This window comes from Staurois parvus, unplaced genomic scaffold (genome assembly GCF_062004578.1).
Source record: "Staurois parvus isolate SC_StPar_1 unplaced genomic scaffold, SC_StPar_1.0 ptg000385l, whole genome shotgun sequence".
Classification (NCBI taxonomy): domain Eukaryota; kingdom Metazoa; phylum Chordata; class Amphibia; order Anura; family Ranidae; genus Staurois; species Staurois parvus.
Window position 1 is genome coordinate 47037 of NW_028318181.1, and position 25519 is coordinate 72555.

Consider the following 25519-nt stretch of genomic DNA (forward strand, 5'->3'; position numbering starts at 1 on the left):
CAACGATGTAGATTTTATTGTAAGGTGATGCCATGTCAGTACATTTTGAAGAATTAAACCCCTTTCATTTAAGGGCTGTTAAAAAGCAATTCTGCAAATATGGGTAGCCATAACAAAGATTTTTGATATTGAGATCTGCAGTGTTGACAAAACTGTCTTGCAGATCCATATGTTATTGGATAAAGATTTTGTGCTTGTTTCAAGAATAGCTAATTTTTAGATGAGTCTTTTAGAGACGTTCTAATTCCATCACATGTCCCAAAAAAAGTTTGATTATGCCTCATTTCAGGACAGTGAGTGGGACCAGTAAGAAATCCGTCATAAGGTTTTGAGAAACCTAGTCATAGCTATCATATATTTATTGGAATTGCAGTCTATGGCGTATTGCTGCCATTTTCATCATTTTACAGCCTTATTAAAAATATTGGACAACTGGTAGAGGCATTATGAAGTCACACTGCTGACTTATCCTTATTTAAAATCTATTTCTCTGGCTGTCATAATTATTCAATGGCTTTAGTACTTCTTGAGTCACTGTTCTGGATCACAAGTTGACATTAGGAGTTCTGACGTCACTCTTTGCTGATCTGCATGCTTGTTCCAGGTCAGTGTCTCAATCTATTTAAGCTATAGATGGTCAAGCACAGCCAGACAACTAGCATTTTCGAGAAGTCCTTAATGGCAGCTTCTGTATTTATCACAGTATAAGATTCTTTTTTAAATGTAATTTGTATGTCAAGAAAATTAGTAATTTAGTTGTAGTAATAAATTGTCATTAAGAACATATTGTATTGATCCGTACATTTAGGCCTTTCAAGGTGGTATTGGGGGTAAGTCCAGAAGCCAGTCCCGAAAGGGTGCATTGAGCTAAATGGCTCCATACACAAACTTTTGGCAAATGCATTGTGGCTTTTTTCAGATATCCCCAATCATTTATGTTGCTGAACCCAACAGGACACCTGCTGGGTTAAGCATCTGAACATCTGCCAATCGCAACACCATTACTGATGTGCATTTTTCCAGTACTTATGTAAATGGGCTAATACATGTATTTATATGTTTTATTTGGATTCAAGAGGAAAACCTTTTTTTCCACATATTTTGTTTGGGTGACACTGTATTTTTATGACATCAATATGGTTCAGTAGTGTAGTAGGCTTCTGTGTTGGGATGACATGAGGTGATCACCATACTGAACTTTGCAATAAGAGCAGCTGGTTTGTGAATGGAGCCTTGCTGTATCCTGCCACTCAAGAGCTGGTTGTCCTTGGCAGAGGAGTCTTGAAATCTGGTTTAGGTACATTGCTTTGAGTCAGCTATTTAGATCATCATCAAGCCACCTGATGCAACACAGATTTGACATTTTATACTCTGTATACAATGTGGGTTAGTTATAAAATACTCCCAACAAAGCTGAGTTAATATTCTAGACGCTTAGTGCTAACATCTGCAACAACCTTTTGCTTAAAATACTGCAAGTACAAAAAATGGCTAAAGCCTAGTAGACATGATCAGAAAACTGTACAAAAAATACAGCTTTCGAAGCGGTCATACAATAATCTGATCGTTGGCTTTCAATTACTTGAAGGGACAAACACGAAAATTTTTGTACGATATCAGATCGTACGATTTTTATTTATGTAATCGGTACAGTTTTCATCTTAAAATACAGTACATTACATCACTTCCACTTCCAACTTCTCTTTCTGTTGTACAAGGACTTTTGTATCTTTCGTAACCTTCACTTTCGATATGAGACTAGCATGCAAAAAAAATGGACTACCTTTTGTCCAATATTCTCATGTGTACGGGGCTTAAACGTTCTGCCAGATATCCAGCAAGCCTGTAACGTCTTGTGTACGAACATCTCTGCTTCTGCTGCACTGAACTCCTAGGTCCTGTTATTAGTCCTGTGGACTTCTGAACTACTGAACACCTCCCATGTGTTATGGGGAGGAGGAGGCTTTCTGTAGTATTACAAATACAATCTAGTGGTACATAAAAAGAAGAGATGGCCAGGGAAAAAATAAATATATATATATATATATATATATATATATATATATATACTGCTCAAAAAAAGAAACAAAAACATTTTCTAATCAGAGTATAGCATCAAGTCGATTAAACTCCTGGGATATTGATCTGGTCAGTTAAGTAGCAGAGGGGGTTGTTAATCAGTTTGAGTTGCTTTAGTGGTAATGAAATTTTAACAGGTGCACTGGATGGGCAACAATGAGACGTTCCCTCCCCCCAAAACGGGAATGGTTTTACAGGTGGAGGGCAATGACAATTTTTTTTTTTTTTTTTTTTTTCCCCTACTCATTTTCTCTTTTTTCACTAGTTTTGCATTTGGTTGGGTCAGTGTCACTACTGGTAGTATGAGGGGATACCTGGATTCTACAGAGGTTGCACAAGCAGTCTAACTACTCCAGGATGGCACATCAATACCTGCCATTGCCAAAAGGTTTGCTGTATCTCCCAGTAGTCTCAAGAGCATGGAGGAGATTCCAGGATACAAGCAGTTACTGTAGGAGAGCTGGACAGGGCTGTAAAAGGTCCTTAACCTATCATCAGGACCAGTATCTGCTTCTTTGTGCAAGGATGAACAGGATGAGCACTGCCAGAGCACTACAAAATTACCTCCAGCAGGCCACTGGTGTGAATGTCTCTGACCAAACAGTCAGAAACAGACTTTGAGGGTGGCCTGAGGGCCCGACATCCTCTAGTGGGCCCTATGGGCCCAGCACCATAGAGCTTGATTGGCATTTGCCATTGAACACCAGAATTGGCAGGTCCACCACTGGCGCCCTGTGCTTTTCACAGATTAGAGCAGGTTCACCTGAGCACATGTGACAGAGGTGAAAGGGTCTGGAGACGCCGTGGAGAATGTTATGCTGCCTGTAACATCGTTCAGCATGACCGTTTTTGGTGATGGGTCAGTGATTGGTCTGGGGAGGCATATCCGTGGAGGGATGCACAGACCTCTACAGGCTAGACAATGGCACCCTGACTGCTATTAGGTAGCGGGATGAAATCCTTGGACCTATTGTCAGACCCTACGCTGGTGCAGTGGGTCCTGGGTTCCTCCTGGTGCACAACAATGCCCAGCCTCATATGGCGAGAGTATGCAGGCAGTTCCTGGAGGATGAAGGCACTGATACCATTGACTGGCCCCCACGCTCTCCTGACCTAGATCCAATAGAACACCTCTGGGATATCAGGTTTTTGTCCATCTGACGCCGCCAGGTTGCACCTCAGACTGTCCAGGAGCTCAGTGATGCCCTGGTCCAGATCTGGGAGGAAATACCCCAGGACACCATCCGTCATCTCATTAGGAGCATTCCCTGACGTTGTCAGGTATGCATACAAGCAAGTGGGGGCTGTACAAATTACTGAGTGCTATTTTGAGCTGCTGCTAGGAAATTTCAGCAAAAAGGACTAGCCTGCTGCATAATTTTTTCACTTTGATTTTTGGGGTTTCTTTAAATTCAGTCCTCTGTAGGGTGATCATTTTTCATTTCCATCAAACAATGGGGCATCTTTTACGTTCCTAACACATTACCCAGTCCATATCTGTATAGATATCCAGCATGATATTTTTCCCCATTGAGATCTGATGTGTTTTCAAAATGTTCCTTTAATTTTTGAGCAGTGTATATACCCTCTACTGGACAGGAATGAAAGCTAGCCTGAACTATTAAGCGCACATATATTTTGTATTCATTGTACATGCCAAGGCATGCTTCTCCAAATCCAGATCTGTCAATGCAGTTCACAGTTAAATAGCTTTGTCAGGACAAAGAGGGCATGTAGGTGCAAACTAAATATATACAAAAAAAATTAATACATAGAATAACATAAGCAAGATAAATACATCATATGAAACCTGTTACATGTCCTAAACAAAGTATGCTTAAATAGAGGTACTGACCCATGGTATAAATAATATACAGGACTGAATAGTCTGGCAGGCGGATATAAAGGCCGAAGAGGGGAGATGGGGAAGGGAACCAAAAGGGCTCCTCTCTGTTGTCTTTTTAGATGAAGCAAGAACTGATGTGGGTACTTTAAACAAACAACTAATTGTACTGGTATATCACCACCAATCTTCCACATCCCATCCATCTGGTTTTTAGTGTCCCTTCATATACTAAAGCTAGAAACATACTCACCCATTCCAAGGATCAGCATAAGGGATTGCCCATGTTTTGTATACCTTAGCTGGGATCCAATGACACTGATGTCCTATACTATGAACTTCCAAGGGTACACTCCAGAAATACCAGGGAAAACTTGGGACCATATAAAAACAAATTCCAAAGATGGAGAATTTTCATGATGACAACACGTGAGCCCAGCGGGCTATATTCTGGAATTCTAAATATGTTGTATCACCTCATACTACTTTAATAAAAAAAAAAAAAAAAAACGCTTTTATATGCATACATAAAGTTTATCTTGGGGCCCGGGGGAGGAAAGCGGGCAGGAGAGGGGAGATTAGGGGAAGGGGACAGAAAACACAATCCGAAGTAACTCCTAGCCCTAAATTGCAGATGTTAACTCCATCTCCCACTTGGCAGCCTTTCTGATCTATATACACAGTATACCCATGATTCTACAGGGCTCAAAGATTCTTAAAATGATCATATTTCCACATATAAACCTATATCTTCTTTACCAAAAAATGGGGACAGATAGCTTGCCCACACTAATATTTGCACCATCTTCTAGGTGGATGGGGGATATTTCATAAGCCATTCTTTTGCCCACCAGTATTACTTGGGGACATTCCTTTACTGCACCATATAGACAATTTGAACAGAAAACCCCAACCCCCCCCCCCTTCTCATAGATACTCCATGCATACCTTCATATACTGTAGATATCACTGATGTTACTCTAAATCTCCATAGCAGCTCCATACCTTGCCCTTACACAGCCTCACCCCCCCACCAGAAACAACCACACATTAAGACTGATCAGCAGCCCCTTGTATATGCCTCCACGCTGCCAATTCTGTCCCACCGGATGCCAAAATGGTGACTAAAAGTGACTTCATCACTGTACATGCGTCCTGCATCATGTCACAATGCTCTGCGCATATGGGCCGCTTCCATGGGCAGCATCCTCGCCCCACACTGCCCAGAACCAGCTGTGGGCTTATAGCATCCACCCGCCCTCAAAGCTGTACAAGGGGACAGGGTGACGCAGGGGGACAATTTGTTCTATATTTCTATATTTAAGGTACCAACATCAGTTCTTAGTATAAAGACATTAGTAGAGTGGAGCACTTTTGGTTCCCTTCCCCGTACCCTTTCTTCAGCCTCTGTCTGCCTGCCAGACTATCTAGTGCTATATTTTTATACCACGGGTCAGTACTTTTTTTTTTTTTTTTTTCTTAGTATTTTTCTTTTTGTTGCGTTTTGTCATTGAATTCAAAGGGGAGGTGTATTTTTTGTTTGTTTTTTTTCACTAAACCTGCACCAAAAATGCAGCAAGGAGGACTTTGAAAAATTCACTGGACCCACAGCAGATCAATCTGAAGAGTTCCATAGGAATACATGGTCACACGGTTTTTCTTTTTTAATGCAGCCACAGAAGAAAAATGGATCCATGTCAAAGCAGCCTTTTTAAATGAATAGGAAAGTTCTGTAAAGAGTTAAACCTTCCATCATACTGCCTTCCAGATGCAGCAGCATCTGTGAGAATGTGACACAGTAGCTGACAGCCTGCTAGCCAATCACAACAGTGAGTCTTCAGAGATGCAGACAGTTGAACTGCCACAGCTCTGGTACCAGTACTCAGCCTGCAGTCTCCAGATACCCTGTCCTGACATATAAAGGGGAGCCCTGTGCCAACTGGAGCGCAGACTGGTTGTTCCTGCCAACTGCAGGAGCCTTGCAGAGATCAAGCCAGTATACTGAATGATCTGGGAGAGCTCACACTCTAACTGGAGAGACTTCCAAGATTTCCAATATTCAGACTGAAATGAGTACCTGTGGATGGTAGAAACATTTTCCAATGCAAGCGGAAAATATAGCAGTAAGGATGGAGGGATACGTTCTCCTAAGGACGAGAAGCATAACTGGGCAGGTGTGAGGGGTTATAGACTCTATAGGTCTGGCCTTCAGTTTTGTGCCTAGTGTCAGTTTCTCCTGTAGGCAATGGGCAGTAGAGAAAATGATTTGGAAGTCCTAGAGTTTTTCATCAACCACAACATTATGCCACCTTAACCCATGCACATATTTCCATTTACCAAATGAACAAGACCAGTCTGCAAGTTCTTTTGAAAGTGAGAAACTAATGAAGCTGTATTGGAAAGCTCTAGCATTGCCAGGTGTATGGCCAGCTTCAGGGTATCTAGCAAGGTATGATATGGGCCAAAGCTTGCCAATGTAGTTTAGCTTGCCATGACCTCTGTTGTACTTTAAAGCAAACGAGTAATGGGTCCATTTACTATGTGATGCACAATATTCATGAAGTAAACAATACAACATTGGCACTTAGGAGCATAACTAACAGTGCAAAATATATACCATTTTATATGTTCTTTTTTTGGTGTACCCAGAAATCTGTACCATTGCGGACATCCAATAATTGGAGGAAGAAGGGTTTCCACTCACTAGATGGGACTTCGTCCAAAGCCTTCCACCCTTGCACAGGTTTACCTTTACTCTCAAGTCCTGTAAGTTTCTGCTGACCTTTTTAATATTTTATTAATAATTGAACCCTTGTGTGATTTTATTTACATGCAATCATTCTATGAAACAGCTTGTTCATTTGTTTCTGCAGATGTTTGCAAGCAGCAAAAGCTGCATACTATTTCAGCGCCAGATTTCCCATTTGGCACAGGCAAGCGGTTTTAGCCATTTGCAGTTGTAGTGAGTCTTCTATTCTTGTTTCCGATAGCAGCTGATCAGATTGTATTGTGGGAGATCAGATCTAGGTAAATTCCACAGAACATGGAAATACAATTATTTTTAGTAAATATAAACTGCTAAATACCTTTTTCTCATCAGCAGTATATAGCAATCTTGTGACTTTTATCAGTGCCCAGCTGAGTACTGGTTAAAGCTTGTAGGAGGAATTTTCATTCTCCTCTGACTGTCCTATGAGTCTGCATAACTCCTGACCCTCTGCCTGGACAGTGCTGAATGGCCCTGTGCTGATCACGTGCACTCTCCCAAAGAAAATAAACTCTCTGCACATGCTCAGTTTAGTGTATATGTCTAGAGTGCCTCCTAGAGCTCTGTACTATCAGCAGATGGAATGGGGACAGTAAAAGAAGGGGAGCATCAGAGAAGACGGGATCAAACAGCCTTTTTACAAAATGTACATTAACCCACTGGATAACAGTGGGTATAACCAGCATGTTTTACTGCATATAAAGATTGATTTTACTGCTGTGGGTTTAGTAAAACTTTAAGTCCTCACAACAGCCACTCCGCTGTCCAGTGAGACTGGCACATTGGCTGTCTGTTTGGACAGGGTAATGTAAGGTATTTTAGAGCTTAGCCATGACGTCGGGGGAAGTTCAGCGCCGGTAAGTAACATAAACCAGAACTTCACTTTTACTGCGCCTTTTTTAAAAAGTATTTTTGGACCACCTTTGTTGAAATGAATGCTTACTGTTACGGAAGGCTGTGGGGGCTGTATTACAGTGCAGCAGCTTCTACTGCATACAGTACTGTGCTGTCTTCCTGGGAGTCCTACACACTTTCCTTCTGTGGCTGGAAAGAAGCCGAGTCGGTCATGTGACATCTCAGCCATTCAAGAAGCACCTTGTATTTTTTTTTTTTTTTTTTTTATCAATAAATAGAAGTTATCTGACCAAGGTGGAGCTTGTGATGCCATCTGCCAACCTCTTCTCCTTGGTCAATCAGATGCCTTGTATTCATTGATAAAAATACAAGATGCTTTTTTTATTTACTGCAAAGTCACATAACTGTTTGTTTCTTTCTGGGTGGAAAGGGAAATGGGTTGGGCTTGGTCAGACACCACAGCTTACTGTATGCCGCAGAAGCTGCTACACTGTATTACAGCCTCCAAAACACCTCCGCTGTTCTGCCACAGCATAGATCCATTTAAACCAAGCTGGCCCAAACTAAATTTTAAGTGCACAGTAAACATGGAATAACCAAAGGCAAAACTTTTTTCTTTTTTTTCTTTTTTTTTTTTTTTGGATAGTGGAGAGAGATTAGAACACCTGAAAGGTTTTTATTGCTGTCTGTGCCCTTCATTAGGGAGATTCTCTTGCCATTATCATTTGAAAGTTAAGGTAAAAAAATCCCAAATTTTGGGTTATCCCCAGAAAATTAATAGAGGGGAAATCTACCAATGGGGACACTTGTTCTGGTGACCTGGGGGTCCCCAAGGAATCCGATAATTTGCAGGCATTTCTTCTAACTTCCTGTTTGGCTATGGGACAGGATGTGAAGGGAAATCTCTGCAATGGGACACAGATGGCAAAAAAAAAAAATTTCAAATCTGACGGGTTATCCTCCCTTGCTCTATCCAAAATGGTAAAAAAGAAAAAAAGTTTTGTCTTTTTAGTTCTACTTTAAACTAAATCAAACCGTGGACAGAAGCAGCTCTTTGGTCTTGTATAGATAATGGAAAGCATCTTGTGGTGGTCACTCTTACACCGGACTTGCACTCCATTTCTATTTAAAAGTATATTTTCACTTTAAAAAGTCAACAATAAAAAAAAAAAAGCAAATTGGATGCATCAGGTTTTCAAGCATTAGTATTAAATTATGTCCAAGACCGAATACACCAAGAGGGACCTTGTGTATATAAGTAGTGTCCTAGCTGAGAGAATAAGCTCGATTACTACTGCACAGAAGCCATCTCGTACATTAAACTGATCATATTTTGTTCCTAGTTGCTGACACAGCAAAGTCCTGGAGTTCTTTTTAAGACTCATTTAATGTTTCCCTAAATTTTGCAAACTCCCCAGGAAGGTCTTAGAATTTAAAATGAGAACAATACATACACACAGCTCTTTAGCATAACTGACAAAAGTGGGCGAGTACCTCTCACTGCCTCCCATCCTCGTGTTTCCACAGCTAGGAAAAATCAAATGTCTAAATACCACTTCAGATATATTTTATTTTTTATTGAATTATCTTCTATATGTACTACATACTTACTGTTTCATGCTTGCTACATATTTGGCAGCATATTACTACGTTGAAGCTAAAATCCTAACATTCTCTTTGGTCATCTGTCAAAATATCTAAGCTTCAATTAGTTAAAGTTGGCTGAGAGTCTTTGGAAATCCAGGTTGTTTGCAGATTGGGAATTTGATCTGTCTCCTGCAATGTTCATTGAAAGCCAGGGCTTGCCAGATGAAAGAATCTTTTTATTTCACCTAGGTTCCACAAAGAAAAACACAGTCAGGGTATTTTGATCTGGACACTTCCTTACTACAATTTAAAGGTTTATCCACAAGGAGGTATTTATATTTTTGTATATCTTCTGCTCTTACTAAACCTTTCTTTTTCCAGTGCATTGTTGGGATAACTCTTAAATAAGGATGTTCAGCGTTACATGACAAATGCCAGTAATTGTATACAATCTAAGGTTGTGCAGAGCATCTGTGGGCACACTAAATTTAGGGAATTAGGAGAAAATCCATTCCAAAAATACTGAATTCTGGGAACAGCAAGTAAATAAAACAATGATCCCATTTAGTGTGTGTTTTGGGATGGGGTAAACCATAACTGCCATGGGTGCTAACAATACTCACCTGTTATGCGCAGCCTTGTTTTGCCTGCCCAGGCATCTCTGTAGTCAATGGCACGCCTTACCTGATGCAGCATCTCTGCATGTGTTTATAGCTCTGCAGTGTATATATCCTCAGTCGCTAGCCGAACAGAGGCTCCCAGGTGTCAGAATGCAGTGTTTTATTATTAGAAACTAGTGTTGGAAAACAAATGTACATTAAAAAAAAAATATATATATATAGATCTCAAAACCTATTCAAGCTATAGTTTTATAATGGATATGGACTGAAAGTGCATACTTTTAAGTTTAATTTGAGGGTATGTACATCCAAATTGGAAGACAGGTTTAGGAATTACAGCTCTTAGGAGCAGCCATCCCCCCTTTTTTTGAGGGGCCAAAAGTAATTGGACAATTGAATCAAAAGCTGTTTCATGGCCAGGTGTAGGCTACTCCTTTGTTATTTCTTCATCAGTTAAGCAGGTAAAAGGTCTGGAGCTGATTCTAAGTGTGGTATTTGCATTTGGAATCTATTGCTGTGAACCTACATGATGCGTTCAAAGGAGCGGTCCATGCAAGTGAAACAGGCCATTGTAAGGCTTCAAAAACTAAACCAATCCATCAGAGAGATAGCCGCAACATTAGGAGTGGCCAAATCAACAGTTTGGTACATTCTGAGGAAAGAACGCACTGGTGAGCTCAGCAACATAGAAAGGCATGGACGTCCATGGAAGGCAACAGTGGTGGATGATATTCAATTGTAAAGAAACCAATTCACAACATCCAGACAAGTGAAGGGCACTCTCCAGCAGGTAGGTGTATCATTGTAAAAGTCTACAATCAAAAGAAGACTTCACGAGAGCAAATACAGAGGGTTCACCAAGGTGCAAACCATTTGTAAGCCTGAAGAATAGAAAAGCCAGATTAGACTTTGCCAAAAAAAATCTTAAAAAAAAAAAAAAGCCAGACCAGTTCTGGAAAAACATTCTTTGGACAGATGAAACTAACATTTAATCTGTACCAAAAATGACTGGAAGAAAGTGTGGAGAAGGCTTGGAACAGCTCATGATCCAAAGCACACAATGTCATCTGTAAAACATGCTGGAGGCAGTGTGATGGCATGGGCATGCATGGCTTCCAGTGGCACTTTGTCATTGGTGTTGATGTGACAGAAGCAGCTGGATGAATTCTGCAGTGTTTAGAGATATACACTCAGCCCAGATTCAGCCAAATGCAGCAAAGTTGATTGGACAGCACTTCACAGTGCAGATGGACAATGATCCAAAACACACTGCAAAAGCAACCCAGGAGCTTTTGAAGAAAAAGTGGAATATTCTGCAATGGTCGAGTCAATCACCTGATCTCAACCTAATTGAGCATGCATTTCACTTTCTGAAGGCAAAACTAAAGGCAGAAAGACGCACAAGGAAATGAAGACTGCTGCAGTTAGAGCCTGGGAAAGCATCAGAAAGGAGGAAACCCAGTCTTTGGTAATGTCCATGGGTTCCAGACTTCAGGCAGTCATTGCCAGTAAAGGATTCTCAACAAAATATTAAAAATGAACATTTTATTTATGATTATATTCATTTGTCCAATTACATTTGAGCCCCTGTAAATGGAGGGACTGTGTATAAAAATGGTTGCAGTTCCTAAAATTTGTACTTGATATTTTATGTTCAACCCTTTTGATTAAAGCTGAAAGTCTGCACTTCAAATTCATTTGCATTGTTTAGTTTTAATTTATTCTGGTGGCATACAGAGCCAAAAGTATGAAAATTGTGCCTGTGTCCCAATATATATATGGGCCTAACTGTATATAATATTTTGTGAATTTCTCACTTTTTACATCTTGAGCACAGAATTATCAAAATCGGGCTCCAACCATTCCACCAGCAGCATGCATCCAAAAAAGGATGCAGCATCCCAAATCATGCAAAAACGATTTACTTCATAAATGCATCATTACAATGTAAACAAATGGCATATAGCACCTGCACAGTTTCGAACAACCATGAACAAGAAGTTTTTTGCATGATGGCCGCTGCATCTCCTTTCTTTTATATAGATATAATCTGTAATCTATTTGGAGAGAGAGAGATGTATTGTGGTTTTGTTTTATTTGGGGGGTGGGGGATGCCTGAAACTTGCAGTTCTCAAACTTTGAAATTTGTAGGTAATCTGTGTTTTAATGGTCATATTTGCAACGTATTAGTTTCACTTCCATTAAATAGCATAGATCGGCCTTCTTCCTTCACATTTTTATCCCAGAGGAACCCTTGAAATGATGTTTAGGTCTCTGGGAACACCTGTTAACATGAACTAATCTGGTTATTAAACTATGAATGGGGTATGTAGCGCTAGAGAACAGATAATAAACACGGGACTGTTTATGATATGAAGTACCAATACAGCAGTTCATATAATAGTTCATATATTCCAGCCTGAAAAAATGGAAATGATCCAATGATGTTCCAGATCACAAACGATGAAATAAGAGAAATTAGTGAGGTTGTGCGCTTACCACAAATACACACAATATGAGCATTGTATGTAATTAACAGCAACCGGGCATCATGGTCTGGTCAACAGCCTGGGCACCATCTGGTCATATATGGACATCCGGGTCACAGGTACAACGCTATCCAGGCCCCTTCTGGCTTTCAAATCCAAAACGCCACCTTGCATAAGCTCATTACAAACGAGCCGGGAGGCAAGAAAGCGCTAATAGTAAAGTACGTTTATTTAAGAACACAAGACAAAAACCAAGCAACCAGGACTCACATTGATATACTATAAATCCAGGCCCACATAAATCAGCTCCCTGATGGTCAGTGGTTCACTCAACATGCAACGCATACAGATCAAAGTCCAATAGATAGGACCCTGGTGGCCAGTGGTATCACAAATACAAAGCCATAGAGTATAGTGAGTATTATTAGAAATATACTCATCCAGGTCAGGTGAGGTAGTTCCCTGGTGGCTAGTGGATCCCTAGTAGCAAAGGCGTCAATAGGGTGGATCCCCTAATAGGGTTATAATCCCTATCAGGTTTTTTTTTTTTTTTTCTTTTTCATCTGTATTCCATTTGGGAGATTTCCCTTAATTTCCTATCCAGTGACCAAAACTGGAAGTGAGAGGAAATCCCTTTAAAGTGAAACCATCCCTGGATGTCTCCAAGTCAAATGTCCCCATTTGAAGATTTCCCATCTTACTGTTCTGGGGACAACCAAAATAGAGCCTGCGAATCTCCTTAATGGGGACACAGACAGCAGTAAATCCTGACAGGGGTTCTAATCCCTCCCAGCTCTATCCAAAATGTTAGTGTTTTTTTTTTTTTTTTTGCCTTAGTTATAAAGGTAAAAAAAAGTGCAATGCAATGTTTGTCCACTAGATGGGGATCTTTTGTGATCTATGCTATACACTGACCGCATTTATCAGCAGAATTATATACTGGTCATATAATGCTCCTACTCTTACACCAGCCTCTGTGCGATCTAGTATGGTATCTGCGCACAATAAGGCATCTTAGTAATGTATGCAAAACACAATCTTATTGCTTGTTTCATGTATGCAAAGATCAATATGACAAATATGCTGTCTACAATATAAGTACATCATCCTGTAGGGTTCTGTAAAGGAACTTATTACATATAAATTGTTTTTGATTATATATGTGCTTTTTAAAGTGTTTGTTTTGTTTTTTCAGCATTAATGTAATACTTAGGATTCCCTCTGTAGCAGTAATCCCTCTCCTACACGCCCCACATAAGTAGCAGTGGGCCTACCCTGCTGCTGTTTACACACTGCAATTCTATTTGCCATTGGAAATATAATTGCAGTCTGAGCCATTTAAATGGTTTAAGTACCAAGTTTGGTTGTATGCCCTACTGCATATCCAAGACCAAGCGGTCAGGTTGAAATTGTTTATATTTGGGTTAGGCTAGTTACAGCTGTAGGCGGTCATTACACCTGCAAGCTATGGTTTTGTGTTTGTGAACCTTAAGACAAAATGTAATTTTTTTTTTTTTTTTTTAAATCCATAACAGACGACGTCACTGTGAGAAAAAAGTAGTGAGTTCAGAGTGCAGTATCGACCGACAACTCAGTTGCAGTGCTCCACCTGCACCTTGTCTTAGCCTTCTGGGAAATTTTGAGGTATGTTCTCTGCAGCCTTACGATGAAATTTGTGTGTACATTTCTCTAAAACACAGAATTAAAATCGCCCCTATTAAAATTCAGCTCATTGTCTTGCGTTTTGCCCAGGCAGATTACAAATGGGACATGTTCTTATATAGCACAGTCTGGCATTTGAACTCAAGTTTAACGTGATCACTGGCACCACCAGATTTTTCATTTTACCATCTTGATAATCTGAACAAATATTGACTGATCACAGAAATGATTTTGTGATGTATGTAGGTATATTATCGGCATAATTTAAGATAATTTGCCTTTTTTATAGTGTAGTGTATGAATAAGTCCCAATAAATATGGTAAAATATGAAAGTGCAGCGCTAACTTAAACAATGATTACACATAAGATAGATCCCATATGAATGTGGATCGGCAAAAAAGACGGCGTCAGTTCATCAGATGTGCTAAATACGTATACAGTCTCCCACACTTGAAGAGCCAGGGATAGTAGATATCAGAAATGATAAAGAAAAGCCAAGTAATGCACTGACCAGATAGCGCAAGTTAAAGCGCATGGGACATTTAAGACCTGTCCCTGGTACTCAGCCACTGTATCACTGGAGCAAGGCGGTGTCATCTATAGGGTGACCACTAGATGTCATCTGTCCGGATGGAAGCTGTGTCCAGCCACTGTGTTGATGGATCAGGTGGGTGTTGTCTGTAGGGTGACCACTAGATGTCATCGGTTCCAGGAGAAGCTGTATCACGGATCCAGGGATGTCACTGCAGATGTGTTCTTGTTAGGCACAATCCCAGGACCTACTGGATTTACAGGCTCCCCAGAAATAAAGAGCCCGTGGAAAAAGGCCTCAAATAGTGTGATAACGTTTATTTAAAATTGAACAATCAGAAAAGAACTTACTTAGCAAAGGTACAGCTGCTTATAAACGGCCAGACCGGAGGAACATGTACATAAGATAAACATAGCTTGGCACTTCCCTAACGCGTATCGTGTAAGTACACATCATCAGATGATGTGTACTTACACGATACGCGTTAGGGAAGTGCCAAGCTATGTTTATCTTATGTACATGTACCTCCGGTCTGGCCGTTTATAAGCAGCTGTACCTTTGCTAAGTAAGTTCTTTTCTGATTGTTCAATTTTAAATAAACGTTATCACACTATTTGAGGCCTTTTTCCACGGGCTCTTTATTTCTGGGGAGCCTGTAAATCCAGTAGGTCCTGGGATTGTGCCTAACAAGAACACATCTGCAGTGACATCCCTGGATCCGTGATACAGCTTCTCCTGGAACCGATGACATCTAGTGGTCACCCTACAGACAACACCCACCTGATCCATCAACACAGTGGCTGGACACAGCTTCCATCCGGACAGATGACATCTAGTGGTCACCCTATAGATGACACCGCCTTGCTCCAGTGATACAGTGGCTGAGTACCAGGGACAGGTCTTAAATGTCCCATGCGCTTTAACTTGCGCTATCTGGTCAGTGCATTACTTGGCTTTTCTTTATCATTTCTGATATCTACTATCCCTGGCTCTTCAAGTGTGGGAGACTGTATACGTATTTAGCACATCTGATGAACTGACGCCGTCTTTTTTGCCGATCCACATTCATATGGGATCTATCTTATGTGTAATCATTGTTTAAGTTAGCGCTGCACTTTCATATTTTACCATTACTCTGGAGGTTCACGAGGTGCCTTTTAGTGCCAGCAGCTACCCTATCTACATCCTCATACTGCGCTCGATTTTATATATATATTTATATATAAGTTTATTTTATCTATTCAAGTCCCAATAAATAGTCCATTTCTATTTTTTCTTAGCACAGATGAGGTAGACTTTCTGTTTATGATGCTTGTAGGGTTCAAGGACTCATAGCAGTATAGCTTGAATAACAAATTTTGTTGCCTGTGGATTGGACTATGTTTGGTATCTACAGGTATGCTCTTATAATCCTTATTGGCAATCTGCTGCAGCTCCTAGAACTAGTCAGGACTTCAATGCTGTCATTTACCTTTAAGTGGGGTTTCCACATTCCGCAGCAAAATCAACACATCCAGTGGGTATTCAGTGCTAAGTGGCAGGGGATAACCGTTATTTGTGAAGTTTGTCAGAGGATTTCTTTTTCTTTAATATTCCCATTGTATTTTCTTATCTTTTTCAGGAGTCTGTTCTAAATTCTAGATTTGAACCTTTGGGCATAGTTGAGGGTTTTACAGCATCTGTTGGGGCAAGTGGCGTTTTCTGCCCAACCCATACGACATTGCCCATCAAGGTGTCTTTCTACAGTGTTTCAGATGACAATGCTCCCTCTCCATACATGGTGAGTCCCAGTAGTGCTTTATAGATTTAGAAGTAATAATGTACAACCCATAGACGTATCAAAGTTAGTGGGTTGAGGCTGGATTTTAATCCGCATGTTGATGAGACCGCAAAGAATATAAAGCTGATTACATTTTTATAGTGATTGTAAAGTTTTTTTTAAACTTTTTTCATAACAAATATAGTATGTACTTATCTGCTCTGTGCAATGGACCTTCTTCTTAGTAGAAAATATGGTAGTGTGACAAGAGCAACACCACCCAGAAGGGAAAGTGGTTACTTGGACATCCACGCGGAGTAATGTAAGCTAGGTAATTACAGAAAATACTTTATTTTGATCACATAGATCATAGGGAGGTTGAACACAAGCACAGTGAACATATCAAACCAAATAAAATCATTTAAAAGCACTAAGCGTCTTCATTTCTGGGTAATTTGGGCACATAGGGAACCATATAAGGCAGTGGAATTATCTCGCAATATTCTCTTAAGTTTACATATAGTCCAGTCTTGTATTTGATTTAACCATGTAGTCTTCAGACATATTCTTGGTATAGGCCAGGGTATGTAGAGTAACTTCCTGGTGAGTAGAGACTATAACACAAAAAGATGGCAGTCAAAAACTATAAGTAACGTATATATCACACCAACTCTACCCCATATAGACATGAACTGTTACTCCAATTACCTTCTCAGTAATTTCGCTGTCATACCAGCATGATGAATGTGGAGACTTCCTGGCTAACCACCCCAGGTGAAAAAAGATCCACAGTAACAAGTGATTCTAAGGATATATATAAAGTATATAAATCATAAATATCAGGCAGGGTCCCTGAATAAACACAAAAAAATATATGTATGGGGTATATATTACCATCAGTGATGATCAAGAAGACTTCACGTCGACTTGAAATAAGATCAGGTCCTTTCTGCTTGTTTAGTAGTGTATATATGGATGGGAGGCCAGGTAGTCTCAGAGCAAAAAACTTCAAAGAAAAAATAGTATATATGTATCACAGGCAATATATACCTGAATCTATATACCCACTGAGGGGTTTCCAAAAATTGCTCAAGCTGAAATAGCAGGGCGGTTCCTTAAGGATATCACCATGTCACAGCGTATCGCACATGTGTGACATAGGATACATATATTCCTCCACAGAGGATTTCCAAAAAATTCCCTGAAACAACAGGGGTACTAGGCACATATAGCATTCCATAAAATTTCCTATAGGCTTATTAACCTTAACCAGCGACTACCCGCTAACTTAGCCAAATAGGCAAAAAATTACTTGCCACCGGTGGAAGGTATGCTCTATTTAGCGTTTGCTCCAGATCCATGTTAAGAAGGCACGAGGCTCTGAAAAAACTACCTTAGGGCTACCTTTCCAGCAGTCCGCTTGTGGCAATACTAAATAGAGCATACCTTCCACCGGTGGCAAGTAATTTTTTGCCTATTTGGCTAAGTTAGCGGGTAGTCGCTGGTTAAGGTTAATAAGCCTATAGGAAATTTTATGGAATGCTATATGTGCCTAGTACCCCTGTTGTTTCAGGGAATTTTTTGGAAATCCTCTGTGGAGGAATATATGTATCCTATGTCACACATGTGCGATACGCTGTGACATGGTGATATCCTTAAGGAACCGCCCTGCTATTTCAGCTTGAGCAATTTTTGGAAACCCCTCAGTGGGTATATAGATTCAGGTATATATTGCCTGTGATACATATATACTATTTTTTCTTTGAAGTTTTTTGCTCTGAGACTACCTGGCCTCCCATCCATATATACACTACTAAACAAGCAGAAAGGACCTGATCTTATTTCAAGTCGACGTGAAGTCTTCTTGATCATCACTGATGGTAATATATACCCCATACATATATTTTTTTGTGTTTATTCAGGGACCCTGCCTGATATTTATGATTTATATACTTTATATATATATCCTTAGAATCACTTGTTACTGTGGATCTTTTTTCACCTGGGGTGGTTACCCAGGAAGTCTCCACATTCATCATGCTGGTATGACAGCGAAATTACTGAGAAGGTAATTGGAGTAACAGTTCATGTCTATATGGGGTAGAGTTGGTGTGATATACAGTCATGGCCGAAATTGTTGGCACCCTTGATATTTTTCCTGAAAATCAAGTATTTCACACAAAAAAGGTATTGCATTAACACATGTTTTGCTATACACATGTTTATTCCCTTTGTATGTATTGGAACAAATATAAAACAGAGGCAGAAAAGCAAATATGACATAATGTCACACAAAACCCCAAAAATGGGCTGGACAAAAGTATTGGCACCCTTAACTTAATATTTGGTTGCACACCCTTTGGAAAACATAACTGAAATCAGTCGCTTCCTATAACCATCAATAAGCTTCTGACACCTCTCACCCGGAATTTTGGACCACTCTTCCTTTGCAAACAGCTCCAGGTCTCTCTTATTGGAAGGACACCTTTTCCCAACAGCAATTTTAAGATCTCTCCACAGGTGTTCAATGGGATTTAGATCTGGGCTCATTGCTGGCCACTTCAGAACTCTCCAGCGCTTCTTTGCCATCCATTTCTGAGTGCTTTTTGACGTATGTTTGGGGTCATTGTCCTGCTGGAAGACCCAGGATCTTGGACGCAAACCCAGCTTTCTGACACTGGGCCCTACAGTGCGACCCAAAATCCTTTGGTAATCCTCAGATTTCATGATGCCTTGCACACAGTCAAGGCACCCAGTGCCAGAGGCAGCAAAACAACCCCAAAACATCATTGAACCTCCACCATATTTTACCGTAGGTACTGTGTTTTGTTCTTTGTAGGCCTCATTCCGTTTTCGGTAAACAGTAGAATGATGTGCTTTACCGAAAAGCTCTATCTTGGTCTCATCTGTCCACAAGACGTTTTCCCAGAAGGCTTTTGGCTTACTCAAGTACATTTTGGCAAACTGTAGTCTTGCTTTTTTATGTCTCTGTGTCAGCAGTGGGGTCCTCCTGGGTCTCCTGCCATAGCGTTTCATTTCATTTAAATGTCGACGGATAGTTCGCGCTGACACTGATGCTCCCTGAGCCTGCAGGACAGCTTGAATGTCTTTGGAACATGTTTGGGGCTGCTTATCCACCATCCGGACTATTCTGCGTTGCAATCTTTCATCAATTTTCCTCATCCGTCCACGACCAGGGAGATTAGCTACAGTGCCATGGGTTGCAAACTTCTTGATAATGTTGCGCACTGTGGACAAAGGCAAATCTAGTTCTCTGGAGATGGACTTGTAACCTTGAGATTGTTGATATTTTGCCACAATTTTGGTTCTCAGGTCCTCAGACAGTTCTCGTCTCCTCTTTCTGTTGTCCATGCTTAGTGTGGCACAGACAGACACACAATGCAAAGGTTAAGTGAACGTCTCTCCTTTTTATCTGCTTTCAGGTGTGATTTCTATATTGCCCACACCTGTTACTTGCCCCAGGTGAGTTTACAGGAGCATCACATGCTTGTAACATTCTTATTTATCCGCAGTTGTGAAAGGGTGCCAATACTTTTGTCCAGCCCATTTTTGGAGGTTTGTGTGACATTATGTCGAATTTGCTTTCTTTCCTCCCTTTTTTTGTTTTGTCCCAATACACACAAAGGGAATAAACATGTGTATAGCAAAACATGTGTTAATGCAATACGTTTCGTGAGAAATACATGATTTCCTGGAGAAATATCAAGGGTGCCAACAATTTCGGCCATGACTGTATACGTTACTTATAGTTTTTGACTGCCATCTTTTTGTGTTATAGTCTCTACTCACCAGGAAGTTACTCTACATACCCTGGCCTATACCAAGAATATGTCTGAAGACTACATGGTTAAATCAAATACAAGACTGGACTATATGTAAACTTAAGAGAATATTGCGAGATAATTCCACTGCCTTATATGGTTCCCTATGTGCCCAAATTACCCAGAAATGAAGACGCTTAGTGCTTTTAAATGATTTTATTTGGTTTGATATGTTCACTGTGCTTGTGTTCAACCTCCCTATGATCTATGTGATCAAAATAAAGTATTTTCTGTAATTACCTAGCTTACATTACTCCGCGTGGATGTCTAAGTAACCACTTTCCCTTCTGGGTGGTGTTGCTCTTGTCACACTACCATATTTTCTATTATGCAATCCTCGGTTTATTAATCCACACTTCTATAATAAGTGAGACGGAGATAGTATTATGACACAAAGTATTTGTGTTATCATTGGTGGCTTCTCTCTGTTGTCGTTTTTGTGACCTTCTTCTCAGGTTTCCTGCCAGAGCTCCTGGCTTCTCCTCTTCTCTTGTGTGCCACCATAGGTAGCCGCTTCCTATGGTGGCACACCCACGGGCTCGATCCTGAGCCACATTGCCTGTGTACATGGACTCGGGCTCCACTGCTTGGACCTGCCCCCCTGCTATTTCATCACAGGATTTGACTGACAGCAGTGGGAGCCAAAGGCTCCTGCTGCTTCAACAAAGCCTGTGAGAATCGGGAGAGCGGCTACAGATGAGCAGAGTGCTGGATCGACTGAGGACTTGGGTTAGAATAAGGTAGGACCTAGGGGGTGACACGAACTACCTAAACATTTATTACCTTTTACAAACCCTCTAGGCTGCAGGGCTCAGAACCAAACTTATTTATTTTATTACAATTTTGGGAGTTAACCCATAAACCCTGGGGCCCCCCTCAGCATTTGTATGTGAGAAATCCAGGTGCCACATATACACCATCCAGTCTTGATAGCTAGTGCCACACTCTAAAGGCTTTGAAGGTGATACCAGATCTGATCAGATGAGCAAAAAAAAAAAAAATTATACCTGTCTTTTATTTAGGTATTTAAAGGGAAGGCATAAGGACCAGTTGTCTGTCTATCAGAGCTAAATAAAACTTGGCACAGTAGTGTCAGGGTTTAGGCTCAAGATGTGACAGTCAGTTTCAGCATTCCCATATCTTCTGAGTTAATAAACCTAACATTAACCTGTACACAATATTACATTTTTATAATGCTTTAACTTCTGACTGCAAAAGAATTTGGTTTGGTGTTGTATGATATTTAATAATATATTCATTTATTTAACAATTTAAAGGGGATTTTATACCATTGCTTTAAAACGTTAACCCTTCTGTTGGTGTAATGTCTACTTGCTGGATCCAATGGATACTGAAGGGTGTTACTGTGTCCTATTTCTGCTCAGAAGGAAAGTGCTATGAGCTATGGTTCTTCTGGATATGGTTTAGCTGGTGCATTGACAGAGAATCTTGTTGCTTCTCAGCTCTTTGAATAACATGGGCTTTCTCCACAATTAAAATGTGTAATTTTTTTTCTTTTAGATTGTCTCTTTAGTTGATTGCAAAATCATAATGTTGGTACTATCCTATTTATTTTCCATTCAGGGTTACATTACACTGGAGTCTCTTGGCAAGAGGGGTTATCGCATACCTCCTTCTGGAACCATACAAGTGGTAAGTATATTCCTTTTTGATAAAGTAGTAAGTGGCCTTGTCCAATTAAGAGATCCCCTTCACAATAGGGCAAAAGTTATCAGACATTCAATCCAATATTGCCAAATAACACCTTTTTAGAAATTTTTAAAGGGCAACACCTCTAGAAATCTTTAAAGGGCAACAATTGATGCAATCCTCCTATTAAAATCACCAAGCGTTTTTGTAAAATTCATCTGTGAGATAGTTTCGCCAGCCATTAAATCACTTCACATGTAAAACCTGCTACTCATGGTATTGGGACACACTCTTCTCCACATCTACTTGGTCTCTTTTAAACCCCCCTTGTGTGTGTGTGTGTGTGTGTGTGTGTGTGTGTGTGTGTGTGTGTGTGTGTGTGTGTGTGTGTGTGGTTTTTTTTTTCTTCAATTTGTGAACTGTAGGCAGGCTTCAGAGAAGAAGAGTTTTTTTTGCTCCTGGGGGAAAAAAAAACATTCTAACTGTCCAGGTTGCATCTAACTGCTCTTCAAAGTTTTAGAGCTAGACCTATATAACCAAGTTCTAGCATTTTTGTGTGGTTCAACTCTAAATATAGTTGCATTTAATTTAAAGGGTGGGAAAGAAACCAAACCATGACTGAAATATGATGATTGCAGCATTTATTCTTTGGGATTGCTATTTTGTTAACCACTTGCTCTCGAGGATTTACCCCCCTTCCTGACCAGCCTATTTTTTGCATTATGGTGCTGTTACTTTAACTGATAATTGTGTGGTCATGCAACACTGCACCGAAATTAAATTTGCGTCTTTTTTTTTTTTTTTTTTTTTTTTCTTCCTCATGAATAGAGCTTTCTTTCGGTGGTATTTGATCGCCTGTGCCTTTTGTGCAAAGAATAAAAAAAAAAAAAAAGATAAGACAACTTTGAGAAAAAAACAATATTTTTGACTTTTTGGTATTGAACATGTCCAGTAAAAAAAATTCCAATACATGTTAATTGGTTTACGTGAAAGTTATAGCGTTTACAAATGGTGGTATATATACTGGGATTTTTTTATTTTTGCTAGTAATGGCGGTGATCAGTGACTTATAGCAGGGCTGCGGCTGGCATTCTAGCACTGGTGGGAACTGACTTGCTGTCACTTACATCCCCAGTGACACCAATACAGTGATCAGTGCTAACAAAAAGCACTGACGCTGTACTAATGGAAATGGGCAGGAAGGGGTAAACTTGTGGGGCAATCAAAGGGTTAACTGTGTGCTGTGAGCTGTTTTACTGTATGTGTGTGTGTTTCACTGTAAGCACACTGCTTTCCATGGCTGTGCTATGTTTACTTACAGTTCTCTCCCTCTGTCGGTAATGCTCCTCGATCACCAGGCGGGACCTAGTGATTGACAGCCAAGGCGCATGCCCCCTCTCTGGAAATGTGAAATGACATGTTTATAAATGTGATTTTTGCGCACCCATGCCGACCTGTAGCAGTATTACTGCTATAGGGCAGACTGGAAGCACCACTGAAAGAACTACATTGGGCTGCAAATTGCTGACCTCAGTACTTTGAGTCCACTGACCTGGATGTCAGAACTGAACGCACACTTGTACTGTGACTCAGAGGGAACTAATGTTCAGCTTTAAAGCCGAGCATCTTGAATTTTCTGGACAACAGTAATAGCAGACTACAATTTTAGAAAATGTAAATTAAAACCATGAAAAAAGTTAGTCTTCAAAGCTACTGGGAATCTGTGGGACTACTAGAAGTGTGGAAGCACAATTCAACCAACCTGAACTACCTGAAACAAATTTGGAAGAATAAAATATACTTGTCTCAAACAATGTGTAAAGCTGTAAAGTATTTTTCTGATTTTCAAAAATATGAATTTCCATGGTGTATGTGTTGTGGTTGGTTGCGTTTTTAAAGCTTAGGTGTTTTTGTTTTTTTTAGTGAATTTTTTTTTTTTCTTTTAAACACTAAAAATGGTACTTTAATATAGTGTCTGATGTGCTGGTTGCTGCTGTGTTGGCTTGAAATCTTCAGCAGTCTTCTGCCCCCAGATACCCCTGCAGATCTCAAAGCTGCAGGGGTATCCGGAGGCAGAGAACTGAAGATTGCAACCTAACCCACCAGCACACTGGATGCTTTCCATTCTGTAATGTTCCTGATGATTACGATTTTTTTTTTTTTCTTTTAAAGACTTAAGCTAAACAATACTTTAAGTCATTGTATAAAATAAATCCTTGACTCTAACATTCGTGTTTTTTTTTGTTTTTTTTTGTTTTTCTATAGACCTTATTTAATCCAAACAAGACTGTGGTGAAGATGTTTGTGGTGAAATATGACTTGCAAGACATGCCAGCCAATCACCAGACATTCCTCAGACAAAGAACATTTTCTGTTCCTGCAAATCGTAATAAGGGGACAAACCCTGAGAACAACATAAAGACAGAAGAGCGGACATTACGTTACCTCATCCACCTGAGGTATCTTCCTTTGTTTACGTTGAACATTTTTAAGAGGGCTTATTACGACATTATTATTATATAGGATTTATATAGCGCCAAGAGTTTGCTCAGCACTTTACAATATAACGGGAGACAATACAGTTCAATACAAGCGGGATAGGAGGTCCCTGCTCCTTGGAGCTTACACTCTAGGAGGAATTACTACTAGCTACTGTTATATAAACTGTGGGGGTTCATCACTGGAACAACTGGTTGTCAGTGACAGCGGGAATCCACTCCTAAGCCCAGCTGGAGACGGGGGTTTTTTGTGCTGGACGCAAAGTCCGACCTTTTTTTGTTTTTTTTGTGTTTATTTTTCTTGCAACAAAATAAATAGCCTCCCTTAATGCAATAACTATTAACATAATGCACCAGAGCATGGGGGTGTGAAGGGAGGAGGAAGAAACCTTCATGAGACCTGTTTAAAGTTAATCTTCTGAAAAATAAATGCACATCTTTATGTATGTAATCAGCAGATCGCAGGTGCAATCTCAGGCTCCAGCAGATTCTCTGGATAGCCGTCTGCCTGTACCTTCCATACAAGCAGGCAGTTACTGAAGTGCAGGAAGATCAATGAACTAAGAGTGCTCACCAGGCACCCTCGTATTTCATTGAGAACTACAAGCAGTCAACCACAATTGCTGATAGTACTTGTAGTCTATTTAGTCACAGCAAACTGTAAATGAATGACGCAGCCATGTGGGGAGGGAGGAAGCTGGGGATGGGGGGTGCATAGTAAACATGTTACATGCTACACCATAATACAAGTGTAACATGTTCAGAGAGGTGAACTTCGCCTTTAAGACATTATGCAGAGAACACACCAGAGGATATTGGAAGTGCACCACTGTGCTCTGCATTTTATAAATAAAAATGTGCAGTGTTGAGTATTTCCAGTAATCTACAGAGTGTGCTGTGAGGACAATGCAGGTCATTTAAACAGGTCCCTTTTTAATGTCTGTGGTGGGTGTCATATCCTCTTTTTGATGACTACGGCTGTGATCTTGTTGAGAGGATGGTGAAGACGCAGGTCAGAGCCTGGAAGTCACAAGCACCTCTAAATCTTTCTAAATCCTAAACAGATGGGCTTAGTTTTGATTTTCACCCTTTCTTTCTAGGCCAGCTTTTCCTTGTAACGTTAGGATTCCTCCAGACATTGCTAGGGATTCCTTAAGCAATGAGACGTTTCTGCCTTTCAAGAGGGTAACCACTGACCCCAATGATCTTTTTAGCTATCTGTAAAGAGATTCTTCCCAATGACTGCAAATATAGAGTATTCTTCCCAGGTACCATGAGTTGTAGATGTAGTAATTATTAGCAGGGGTTCCCCAGACCAGAAAGTTATTTCAAGGG

At 40.2% G+C, this 25519-nt stretch overlaps 1 protein-coding gene across 1 annotated transcript in view; it reads left to right on the plus strand.

Moving 5' to 3' along the window:
• Positions 1-25519, plus strand: part of LOC149455881 (atos homolog protein A-like) — a 49459-nt gene that overhangs the window by 23321 nt on the left and 619 nt on the right. Inside the window, exons 5-10 of the mRNA XM_089685753.1 lie at positions 6572-6688; positions 9381-9460; positions 13776-13884; positions 16057-16215; positions 21621-21689; positions 23952-24145. Coding sequence (XP_089541879.1) covers positions 6572-6688; positions 9381-9460; positions 13776-13884; positions 16057-16215; positions 21621-21689; positions 23952-24145 — 728 coding nt within the window. The remainder of the gene's footprint in view (positions 1-6571; positions 6689-9380; positions 9461-13775; positions 13885-16056; positions 16216-21620; positions 21690-23951; positions 24146-25519) is intronic.